Source organism: Coturnix japonica, chromosome 2 (assembly GCF_054131305.1).
Source record: "Coturnix japonica strain WE chromosome 2, WE-NBRP24, whole genome shotgun sequence".
Taxonomy (NCBI): Eukaryota; Metazoa; Chordata; class Aves; order Galliformes; family Phasianidae; genus Coturnix; species Coturnix japonica.
Genome location: NC_140664.1, coordinates 31,631,368 through 31,644,639, shown reverse-complemented (window position 1 = coordinate 31,644,639; position 13,272 = coordinate 31,631,368). Strand labels below are relative to the sequence as shown.

Below are 13,272 nucleotides of genomic sequence, written 5' to 3'. Positions count from 1 at the left end.
TATACTTTTTTTGGCTCAAAAACCCAAACATAATTTCAGCTTGATCCAGAACCTATTAAAATCAACAGAACCTCCTCTCTGACTTAACTGGCTACAGGAAAAATCAAATCACCTCTACTCCATATAGCTTCCATTACATCTTCCAGATAAGGACTAAGACACTCATAAAAGGGAACAGTAAACACAAAATTAGAATAATTATCTCTAAAAAATCATTTCACCCTCTAGAATTAACCTCCCCATTTCTCACTATTATTTTTCTACAAGCAGATGCAGTCATGCTTCCTGATGATGGATGACTTCTCAGTCCAACAAGGGGGAACCACATGGCACAGTGATGGTAGGAGGTCTTTTGGTTCTATCAGTGCGCCTGCCGTATATCTGGACTGCCAGGTTTCTGAAGAGTTTGAGTATTTCCCTATATGTTTCTACTAAGCCCATTTCCAATATGGTGGCCTGGATTCAGCTTGACATCATCTTCCCCCAAACCCTACTCAACTCACGGCCAAGAGTATGGGGATCCTTCACATTGGGATGGTTTACTCAACCAAGTTCTTGTCATCTCACCTCAGTGAAACATGGGCAGGACAAACAGAAGTTCTTATGTCACTGTGTCTGTCATTTACCTCCAGCCCAAGGACTTTTCTTCTTGGAAAAAAAAGGAAGGAGGTGAAAGAAGAGAGGGTAAAAGCAAACATTTCCAAAAATACAAAGCTGAGTGAGGAAACAGAGCAAACACTGAGATTAGTAGAAGGCACAGAGGCAACTGCTCAATTTCTTAAGGACCTCAGCTTGTAACGAAAGGCAATATCAGTGTCTGGCAGGAGGATACCAAGGCCCATACGACCATTATCAAGTCTGACATCTTTGTTTTCCCCTAGTTCTACATCAAAATGAGCCAAAAGTAGGAAAAGAAACATCTTCATCTCATTCATTGCGAGGAACCTCCCTGGGCACATGCTGATCCCAGAGCCAAAGGGCATTAGGAAATACTTCAGTTTTCTTCCTGCCTTGTAGAATGCAGTCTTCTTCTTGCCATTCTCTATGTAACGATCAAACTTGTACTCCTGAAAATTGAAGAGAAAGAGTGAGCGAGAGATATCTAACAAAACGGTTGCATGAGTGGCTTTGTTTGCTTGTCAGCAATGCTTCTTAAACCCAAAAAATAAGATAAAGAGGAAGACAAGGAGCTGACAGCTTTTCCTTTTCAGCTGGTTCCCTCAAGTTTCATTAACCCACTTTTGCTTCCCTGCAAAGAAGACTACTTAAATCCACTTACTTAGCTCAGACCTTTTATATCAAGCTCCTTCACTTTCCATGTCTCATTCACTAGAGTGTCTGGCCTGTATTGATTGCAATTAGATTTTGACTGCTTTGTAGCAGGGACAATGAACCTTAGTGAAAGGACAATTTCTTGTAAAGCATCATAGGCGCTTGGTGTGGTACATACATCATGAATAAGGATAGCCCACAAATGCTTGTGCATTGCACTGAACCTGTTCTTGCAAGGTAAAGCAAAATCCGTCTTTTTCTTTAATTTTTATTTATTTATTTTTTAATTATTTTTTTCTTTTTGCTCCCTGTGATGCACATTATTCAAAAAGCAGACCCTGTATTTTGCAGCCAGTTTTCCCTTCAGGTGGGGTTGCTACTGAATTTGCCATATCTGACCTTCACATGGCTTGCTCCAGAAGCAGTGAGCAAAGCTAGGCAACTGCCAGGGACTGACCATTATAAAGAACGTGCTTTCAAGTGAGGCTTGAGGTTGGGGCTGTAACTTGCATTCCATAAACTGAACATCTTTCCGACTATTTTCCAGCAGCAGGATCACTGTTTAGAGATAATTCATGTTTTTGAATGAAGGAGATCTGGCACCCTCACTCAGTCAACGGCAAATTAACCACTTACAAAATCCTCCTGCATGCTTTGAATAAAAATGACAGACACTTCTTGCTTATGGTCACTCATTAGCATTTGTCCTGCTTTGCATACATCTGCTATAGCAGCAGCCATTTGGAGCTGGCTGGGAACAAGTCAGTCAGACAGAAACCACCTCAACTGATTAAAAAAACCCAAATAACACAATGATAAAACACACTGATACTGATCTACCCATTAACAGCTCTGGAAACCACACACTGAGGGTCTGGTTGTCAAGAAAAACAGCAGCAGGGGAAGTGGCCTATGAGAAAAGGACAAGGGGAAGGGAGGGGATACAACTTTGGATGTTGATGACCAGGAGCCTTTTTCTCTAAATGGCAAGGGCCTGAATTTCCCACAGGGCTAAAGTGTTTTCGCTGGGAAGTACTTTTTAGTATTTGTGAAAGGAAGCATATATATATATATATATATATATATATATATATATAAACAAATATATATATATTTGTTTAAATTACTGCATCATCTGAGGGAGCACAGTAACAAGTGAAAGCCCAGAATACCCCCTCTTCCTTAAAGAACAATCCCTTCCTGAAATATAAATCCCAGTGATGTAAAAAAGCACTGTCAGACAGAATTGTAACTGTCTGAAAAGGAAATCGAAACAGGAAAAAACAAAGCTCTTCACAGTAGTATTTCCACAGAATGCGTTCCTGGTGTCGGGAATGATTGGGAACTGAGGCACTGCACACATACACACACTGGGCCAAGCCTCACTGCTTTCTTGCAATCCCAAGAGCTACTTGAAAACTGTAGTTAATTTTATCAAAAAATAATGTGCTGTGTAAGGAACTGGAAGAGCAGAAAACATGAGAGCTACCAAACTCAGGCTTGTGTTGTTGGGGCCTCTAGGCTGTGATAATTTTTACAGAGCCTGTGAGCTTGCTTTTAAAGAAAGGCTGTGTTTTTTTTTGACAACAAAGGGGATTCCAGCCATGCATGAGGACTTCTTGGAAGGGAAACTGGGAATCATGGTGAGGAAAATGTGAAGAAACTGGAAATAATGTTTTCTGTGAATGGTCTGCTCACTGTATTAGGAAAACCGAGGAATCTCCTGTGATTGATATAGGACTCACTGTCATGTCCTGTACTTAGCTTTGTTTGGGAAGCCACTGTGTAGGGTTTCCTGCAAGGTTTCCTTTTCTTTCATTCTAGGGAATCTGCAGAGTTCCGTTTACTGAGCTCTGTAATTTAACTGTGCTATGATTTGGAGGTTTACTTATCCACTTTACAAAAATGGACTCGTTTATTTAGACTTTGAGTGGAGAAAGAGGTCAACAATATATGCTTACACATATACAATATGGTGCCAAAGCAGAAGATAACTTGATAGCTCTTAAATTTATGTATCCAGGAGAAAAGCATTGCTATAAAATTATCTCGTCAAGCTGCCTGTTTTCCCAGGAAAGTTTTCCCTAAATACATGACAAGCTCAAGACTGCACCTTTCAAAAAATTCATTCTCCATTTCTATCTGATCCTCAGTAGTTATTGTTGAAAGCACACTGCATATTTTAAGAACTAAACAGAACAGTGATTTCCCCACTTTTCAAGTGGGCCCATGTGCTGAAATCAATGTACTGCAATGTGTGGATTGCTCATTCACTATCAGAAAGATAAAATATATGAACTAAAGCTGTACTGTGAAAGCTGAGCAGAACTGATACCAAGCAGATATATTCAAGGAATGGAAATATGGTAATGTATTCTTACAATTATTGAATAAGGGAGGGGCACAGCTACCACTCTGATGCTTTAGTCTAGGACCTAAACAAACAGATGGACTTTTGACAAATCAATAATGTTCTCCAAAATAAAGTGTTAAGAATAAAATGAGAAAAAGCTTATTTGTTAGCTGTGACTTTTTAAGGATAGAAGTATTAATTATTTGCCAATACATGATTATTTTTTAAAAACACTTATTTTCTCAGCAGTCTTTGTCTTCATTTTGGGTGGGAGCTTACAGCAGGGTCCTACTGGATATTATTTCCATTTTCATGGCTCTGGTGATTATACCTGTCTCTACATCCTGCTCCTTCTATCTCCAACACACACCACAACTCTCCTCTGTCTCTGGCAGGGTTCCTACACACCACAATGCTGCCCTTCACCAACAAGGCATCTGAATCTCATCCTTCCTCTGCAACCCCATGTATACATCTTTATCCTTAAACTCCCCAAAAGAAGAGCCGTGGGGAGCAGAACCTCCAACATGGGTTTTCTATATTGGGGAGCAGAGCCTCTAACATGGGTTTTCTATAAACATGTAAACATGCCCAAACATGGAAATCAGCATGGTAGGGAGATGGCAATCTACTTAGGGAAAGGGGGATGAGAGTGATTCAGGAAAAGCTCCTATCTGTAATGCTGAAAAGAACCGACTACAGACAGCCTCACTTCATACATGGCACCCTGGACCACGGACAGCGACCGAGTGGAATAACCTACTGCAGACTCAGACTATTTAATTTGCATGCAGGTGGTGAACTTCTGAAGCCATATTAAGGCTGAGGCAGGGTGGATTAATTTCGAGTCTTTGATATTCATTAACTTGAGCGTCAGAGAAAAATACAAGGAGATGACACAATTACCCTCGGAGCTTCGCTGTGGAGCAACAGCTTTACAGTCTCAAGTTCACAACGCTATACTAATTGATCGAGAAGGGGTGAATCCCTATGAAGAGAGGTGAAAAAGCATAAGGCTTAAGTAAGTCACTGCTATTATAGGGCTTCAGAGAGTCAATGATGCTTTGGGGGCACTTAGCTAAATGGCCCACATTATTTGCTATTTAAACCACCTTCTATTATTCAGCCCTCCTTGGGTATCAAATGATCCACTGACAAACAAAACCCACATTTAGTCTAAAGTTTATGGTAGTCAATGTGCAATTGTCAATTCCTTTGAAAGCAGTAGCAGTCAGTCTCATCACCATATTTCTCTCTTCAGGCCATGAATCTTTTGACCTGTAGGGCCCTCGAAAATACATCTGAAAGTCAGAAGATTTGTTCCACAAGAAGGAACAGCAGGAAAAAAAAAAAAAAAAAGAAAGAAACAACAAAAAAACCCTAACACAAAAGGCCTGGCTGCTGCAATGTGCCTGAAGTAGGAAGAGCAGCACCAGCTGAGCGTTTACCTTAGGATCTTCATAGACCTCGGGGTCCATGTGCAAAATCTGAGGGTAAAGGGCTATCCAGTCTCCTTTCCTCAAACTGACTTCCTGATCTCCTTCGAGCTTGAGAACAAAATCCTCCTGGCTGATGCGAATGTTCATGGAAGATGAGCACATCCGTAAACTCTCGTTTAAGGCGCTCTCTGTGATTAAACAAAAGCGGAGGGGGGGAAGCATCAGAAATATGGGAGATGACTGCAAGTTATACATGGCTGCAGCTGCTGCATCTCGACAGGTTTAGTAGGGCAGGCTAAAGAAGGGGGGGGGGAGGAAAAAAGGAAAAAAACACAAACCACAAACAAAACAAAACATGAACCAGACACCAAGAGAAGGTACTAAACAGTCCCGCAGGGCGGGGGCCGCGGCTCTGAGCACTGCGATGTGATTCTCACTGATGGTTCTGAGAAACTGTGTCGACTGGAGGCAGCCACGGATTTTGGGTGGAAAGTCATTATTCAGGCACCATGTTGAAAACAACACAATCAGAAGACATGAATGCTTTATGCATTTCCTTTCATTTTGGAGCTTGAGAGCAAACACCAACGAAAGCATCCACTGAGCTATTCAGCTTGTCTTTCAGAAGCTGTTGGGTGTAGAGGCACAACTACATGCTAGAAAAAACACTTTGCTTGTTAGTCTGAGGATTTTTAAATTTATTTGCTTTGTTTTCAGTGTTCAGATGCTACACTGCCAAATGGTAGCATCTCTTATGGTCAAAGTGAATGAAAGCAATTCATTATCTTCCTTTGAGTTTTAAGAGAGAAAGACACTTTTAATTGTCAAAGAGAAAACAAAACACAGTCCTTTCAGTACAGGGGAAGCTCGGTTTCTGTCTCCACCATCACATCCTGGAAGGCTCCAGAAGCTGAATGTCCTTGCTTTCCCAGTGGCCTTCACCTTTTGCTCCTAGCACGACAGATTTTATGGCTAATTTCCGGCAATTTATCCTGGCAGTTTGAGGAGGAATTCCTTTGGGAATAATATGCATAATTTGCATAAATCATTCTGATAGCATGTATATCAGCATGTAGCTCCTGTCTAAGGCTGCATCTCTCACTTAGTAATCAAAACTGACTATTTTTCCACCAGTGTGTATGGGTGCTGTTATATGTGACTGGATTCCTTCTAATCGTTAGCGTGAAAAACAGCCTAAAATTGGGTTCCATTTTCTCATAACAATCCATTTGTGCCCATTTTTATGTTTGGGGATATCAAATAAGCCTTTCCTAAGCATTCACCAAGGCGCTGTAACTGCTGCACCCGAAAGGTTAGTTTATTAGAGACAGGAGCTACCCAGTGTAGATGCAGCTGAAAAAAATAATAACAAATGCTCTTTCACTAAAAATTAAATCTGGTGCAGCATGCATAGCAAATAAAGTGGCCCTGGATGCTTTCTTGCAAGAGGTTTTTCCTTAAGCATGCATTTGTCTAAAGAAATGAGGCTGCGGTCAGCTTTGTGTGGCCAGCACCGTGATTCAATGTGACGTACAGTGAGTCTGTGCATATTCTTTTGGACTGCCTTCGTTACTATAATCAGGCAGAGTCAAATCGGCTTGTTGGTGACGAAGCCAGAGAAGAACCCTGGTTCCAGAATATGGCCTCTACTGCGAATAGCCACAAGGCACCTGACACGATAGATTTCAACTGGCAGTGCTCTGGCAACAAAACTTTGCGTGGTACAAAGGAAGGGTCCAGCCTCCATTCCCAGGCTGCCCTCAGCCTTCAAAATGCACAGCTCGGAACGCCGTGATTTTGGAAACGGTGGCGACACATATGGCAACACCATTCACCCAGGAAATCAAATGGGGTGGGGGTGGTGGGGAGAGCAAAAAAGGAAAATAATTATTCCAGTGCTGCTGTGAAATAGCGGGTCTGTGTTTAACTCGACCAGCACTGCAGTCACATCCTATCGGGGGCCGTCTTCCCGCAGAGCGCGGCAGTCGGTGCCCACCACCGGATCGCAGATGACAATCGGGCAGCATATCTTATGCAGAAGTTAATCACAATAATGGAGCACAAAGTGTGGCTTAGCGTTCAGATCGTAAATGACAAATCTGTTTTACCTTCCAGTACCAGTTATGTGTGGAAGGCGAGCTTGGCTCTAGCTCTGAGCGATCATGCCGATAATCATTAGATGACAAAAGTAATGAGTCACATTATGATCAACAAAGGAGGATGGAAGCTTATACGGGTTTGCAGGCAAACATTAAAAAAAGAGACAGTCAGCTTTCCCCAAATGCCGGGGCTATACATTGGGAGGAATGACAACTGCACAATAAAGCTGCAGCCTTTGCTTGCAGTTGTCATAGTTGAGCAGACACCAGCCATCGCCGCTGACAGACCAGCTGGGTAGCTTGGGAGGCCTTCCATTCTGCACCATGAGGTACAGTAAATTATCCAGCGTGGTAGAGCAACATCTGTTTCTGTGCTTGTGCCGAACAAACAAGGCAATTTAAAGCATACCAAGGGATAACCAAGCAGCAAATGAGCATGACCCTCATTTTTTTTCCCCTTCTTACACACATGAGATGCTAAACTTTGCCGTACACACTACATAAAGAAGCCAGGCTGTTGTTTGATAAGGTGTTGTCAGAGAGATTTTACATATTTTCGAGGGAGAGAGAGAGAAATATCTCATAGTATTGTTATTCTTAGAATCCTCCCACTTCTCTCTTCATTCCTCTTATACTAAAGCTAGCACTCAGTCTCCAATTCATTCTAGATTTTTTTTTTTAAACTGTTTCAATATACTTATAAATATTCAGTCTTTAAACCCTAATTTGCTATACTTAGTTCACATGCCTTCAAGCATTTGTCTTCCAATTTCCACTGAATAAATGCGTACTAATGAGAAATAGAGCAAGCTGCTGAGGCAAAGCTGGGTGACTTGAGCCTGGCCTGCCACCAGCTTGTGATAGGCAGGCAAATTGAGTTAAAATGAAAAGTCTTGTCAGCTGAAATACAACATGGTAGCCAAACAGCAAGCTGTCAATCATCCAGCCAAAACAAGGGACTGCAGGTAATAAAAGGTCACAGTGAATCATAAGTGCACTTGGCTTTCATAGGCAAGTTAATTTTAATTAAACATGATCTCGATCTGTAAATGTTTTATAAAACTTATTGTGCATAATGGACTGTTAATTTTACACTAACAGCAGGTAATAGGGAACTATAATTATTAGAGTGCATTATAGGAAAAAAGCAATTGGATATGCAAATATTTGGGGGTGTCTCTAGTTCACGTGCACAGTGGTGTGTCTACATGCACAACTGCAAACAACTACATCTGTATCTTCCTGAGAATTACATGGTACTGCCCAGCTGCCTGCAGGAAAAATATATTTATTTACCTCAACAAAAATACCTGAACAACAATTTAAATGCTTATTGCTTGTGTTACAGTTACACACTCTACATTAGCTCTTTTGGGGTTCCTGCCATTTTGTCTATACAAAACGATTTTTCAAGCTGTGCTTTTTTTTTTTTTTTTTTGCAGGAAATCTCCGGGATTCAGCAGTGACCTGGGGCAAGAATGCTTCACAATATAAATGAATGGACTAATACCGAACAAACAAACTGACTAAACATGCCTAGCGCTACACATGCACTAAGTATTTTTCTGCTCTACCCTTTGCATTTCCATTTTAACCATAAAACCCGACAGACCGTTCTCATGTATCGTTTACCGTATTAGAGCTCCATTGTGAGTCATAATGACTAATAATGTATGTTACTCTGTGCACACAAGCACGCGTGTTTTGGTTGCTGGAAAAGTCTCAAGCAGACAACACGAAGTGTGCTGCCCCAGAAATGCCATCAAAAGAAAATAACCAGGGCCACAATGTGTGACAAGAGGATTGAAAGCTTTTTATTTTTAAATCACATACCTGTGTTTTGAATTTAGAAGTAAATCGGGACATGTCATTCCCTAGACCCAACAAATGTGGCCACAATAACAAAAATGCCACTTGGAAAGGCTTTTTAGCAATTCCTGCTTGTTCCCCATAGCATGAGGAATCCAAAAAAAGGTTCTTGTTACAGTAGGCCTAAAAGAGGACGGGGAATCAGAGCGCTTAAAACAGGAGAAAGAGATGACAAGGTGATAAATAGATAAGAACCCCACCTGGCTGCCTTAACCAGGAGCAGGGACACAAATTCCCATTTTTCTGTGCTGCAGGTCAGTACAGGGGGAGAGGGAGGAGGACAGGCTCCTTCTCACATGCCATGGCCAGAAAGCTGTAGCTACTCCAAGTGTGGATACGGTTGGCCTTTTCCACACAGCTGCCAGCGGAGATGGGGAATTCTTGCTGCACAAGCAATGAAAATTTGAACCTTTGTTCCTTCTATACATTTACTAAGAAAACATACTTTTCTCCTCTCCACTGAAGCATGAATTTAATTCTCTTATGGTACAGTTTTTTTTTTCTATATTATTATTTTATGGGACAGTATCCAGCCCTTTACGACTTAAGTGCCAGAAGAATTGAAATCAAGCTCCTTTACATACCACATTATGTTTAACACCATTATAAAATTTAATAAAAGTATAACTTGAATACTACAAAGTTAGATGTAGCATTTTCCTCTTAACAGGTATATCAATGATACTGAGACATTTGACAGTTTCAAGGAGCAGCAAGAGGATGACACAGTCAGTGTTGGAAATGGTTTATCCCATTTTTCACCAGGTGATTTTAGTGAGGTCTGTGCTTTTATTTTCCTTAATCCCACACTTTTGGGGTGCTTTTGTTTTTCCTTTACCAATTCCACCTCTTTCTCTGATTAGAAAATGAATTTTGTCTTGATCACCATAGGAAAAATTTCTTCTCAGAAAGCATGGTGAGGCATTGGAAAAGGCTTCCCGAGGAGATGGATCAGTCACCAACCCTGAAGGTTTTGAAGAAAATGGCAGATGTGGCACTTAGAGACATGGGTTAGTGAGCACAGTGGGGTTGGGCTGGCAGATCCACAAGATGATCTCAGAGGTCTTTTCTAACCTTTATGAATCTATGATTTTGTGATCTTGATGCTTGGCAACTTTTCTTCTCTGTTATCTTTTGGTGGATGCTAACTCAGATGTCAAACAATTTTACTTGTGTTCCCATGTTACACGAATTGCTCAGAATGTCATGTTACACTTGTTATTGGATATCTTCCCAACATCAAATGCCTTCTTCATCAACTACTGATAAATCTGCATAAAAAGAGCTGTAACTCCAGATGAAACCAATTTACTAGATCCACGCTATATATAGTTAACAATAATGCCTTAATAAAAAGTAGCTGAATCAAACTCAATTTCTGTGCTAAGAGAGACAACTGAAATTGACCCACATGCTCTCAGTAGATGCCATATTGGAGAATGGCAACCTTTATGTAGATGCTCACCAGGTGCACTGACCCCATACTGCTTCACCACCCCATCCATCACAGCTTCATTTTAGAGCAGACTACCAGGTCAGTACAGGAGCTACCAAAACACATACTGCTGAGCTCAGCTTTATTAGGGGGTTGCTGTCAGTATCTAAAACAAAAGGGATATTCACCCTTTATGCCTTTATACAGCTCCTGTCTATCCTGATACCACTACCTATGGGGATTTTCAGATGCTTTGAAGCTAGGCTGCTCCCTGCTACACATACCTACGAATATTTCCTTCTCTTCTCCCCCAGGCTAATTTCAGCATTCATCTGACCAGTGTCTGTGCACTATGAAGTGAAGTGAAACCACTGGGCCCTGAAGGCTCATCCAACCTCAGAACACAGCTTCCCACCATGACTGGTCAGAGTCCTTCTGCAAGCCACTGATCTACAACTAGAAGACCTGGATCTCCCTTGGAGCTCTCTGTTTTGAATCAAGGTACTGCTTTCAGTACTGAAAATGCCATTTCTCATCTGGAAATCTTTAGTTCTTCTCTTTAGTTCAGAGGCATAGCTATGCTGAAGCCTGCTTTAGAGCTCTTTTTATCATGTTCAGGAGAGAAAAAGAAAGAAACCGCTTGTGAAAAAATTACATTTCCAGTTTAAATGCATTACCCTACTTTAATTTCAGAAACGGGTCTTTCTTGGCAGTACCACGCAGAAGTATTTGAAATGCATTAACACTTCGGCAGATGCTCAGAATCAAGCAACTTAATAGGCATCAACTTTTTTCAAATAATTGCAAAGCTTCGATTTAGCCTTTTGCATACCTTGCATAGTTAATTACCTAGGCTTTAATGTTTACATGCAATGAGAGTATCTACAGCTATAAACTACATAATTTATAATTGATGTAAATGGGTGTTATTATGTCAATTAGGCAGCTGTGTCCTCCACCTTCTCAGTAAACAGAAATGAGTGATAAACCCGGTTTGCAGGGAGAGACCCTCTTCTCTTGCTAACAGATAAAAATAAATTACCCAGGTAGACCAGGTTGTCCAATTGTTCTCTGGTGAGGTGGATGTTATACGTGGGCCCTCTCTTCTGACCTGTTGACTGCAGCAAATGGTCAATCTCGTCACGCACCGCTGCGAGAGCTTCTGGGTGCCGCAGCAGATAATACATGGCCCAGAATGTAGCTGGAATCGTGTTTCCCACAGAGGCCCACAGGAAGGCAAAATGATGTGCTGGGAGAAAATAAGTGAAAAGGAAGATTAATAGCGTTTATTACACTGATTAGATTTGCAGTGTGCTAATTAAAAGATGTTAGGACACAGACCCAGCCAAGGATCAGTGAATGCTAATGAGGACCAATAGGCTTCTGAAGTCTAATTTTCTGCTTAATGAGAATAGTTTGAAATGTAATGTCGGGGGGGTGGGGGGAATAAGGGGAGTAAATGCAGCTCAGTTATAATCTTTCTCATTATCACCATTAAGTATCTTGTTTTACCACCTCATCACAAAAAAAAAAAAAAAAAAAAAAAAAAATCAATTATCATAGAGGGTTGTTTCAGAGTAAAACATTTTATCATTAGCCAATTAGAAAGAACATAAAAAAATCTCAAGGTCGCCATTTTGCCTTTTTATTTCAAAGGTCTATAGTAAATTATTTTATTTTAGACAAGCTATCATTCATAAGTTTCCTACCTGCTTTGTCATAATCTCCAAGCAGCTCATATTTCTCAAATATATCTTGTCTGGCTTGGACCACTTTTGACCCTCCCAGCCATTTTGTCATGTTCTGAAGTAAAAAATGATGTATAAGCTCCTTCCGAACCTTCTTGGTAGCTCCTAGCAACTCAATTGGTATGTTTGCAGCTAAATAGGGAAAGCTGGCATCAAACTTGATAAATTTGTCTCTGATTTCACTAATAACTTTGCGGCCATCTGCAGCAGGAACTCTTCCATATAGTGTTACAAAACTGGCTTCAAACATTACAGAGCAGCAGAATTTGTACATTTTTTCTGTTTCCCAATCTGTTGCTTGTGAGCATTTCCATTCAAATATATCCTGGAGATTTTTCATCATGTGGTCAGAAATTATTTCCAAAGGCTTGCCTTGTAGATACTGGTAGATTCTGTGCAGGTTTTCCTTGAGATCAGGGAATTTCACATTTGACAAGGCTGGGTAGTCAAAAGTTTTGGAAGCCATCTTATCTGCAAATTCATGGAACTCAAGTTGTTTGCTATTTCGGATGACGTAAACATATTGAAATGGGTCCATGATAAAGGTAATATATCTTCCTGAATAGAAGAGAAGAAAAAACAGAGACACGTAGCTTTATACTCTGAGGCTTCCAGAAGTAATAACTGAAAATAAGCACCATCAACATCTGGAAGAAGAACACCAAGAAAACTATCAAAGAAAAGATCTGCAAAGAAGAAGAAAAAAAAAAAAAGAAAAAAAAAAAGAAGAAGAAGAAAAAAAAAAGAAAAGAAAAGAAAAAAAAGGAAGAGCCAACATATTGTATTTAGATTTGGAAAACACAGTACTTACTCTCCTTGAAAGGATCTCACCTGCATATAACTTCACAGCACTTCTAAAATCAGCATGAAGACACATTTCAATTGCGGACTGAACTACTGGTTTGGCAACAATACTGCACTTTGGAACAAATCAGTTACTATCCTAGTATGATTTATGAAATGTAATGTAGGATCATAGCATTTTGATTTATTATTTATTTATTATTATTATTACTATTAATAGAAGTAAGATATTTCATATTTCATTTGCATAGAG

General features: G+C 40.4%; 1 protein-coding gene across 1 annotated transcript in view; it reads right to left on the bottom strand.

Moving 5' to 3' along the window:
* Positions 1-474: 474 nt before the first annotated feature.
* The window catches only part of CYP7B1 (cytochrome P450 family 7 subfamily B member 1), a gene marked incomplete at its 3' end in the record, with an annotated part of 117,432 nt that continues 104,634 nt past the window's right edge, over positions 475-13,272 (bottom strand). The window contains 4 exon segments of the mRNA NM_001323207.1: positions 475-1,067; positions 5,074-5,252; positions 11,510-11,716; positions 12,177-12,773. Coding sequence (NP_001310136.1) covers positions 771-1,067; positions 5,074-5,252; positions 11,510-11,716; positions 12,177-12,773 — 1,280 coding nt within the window.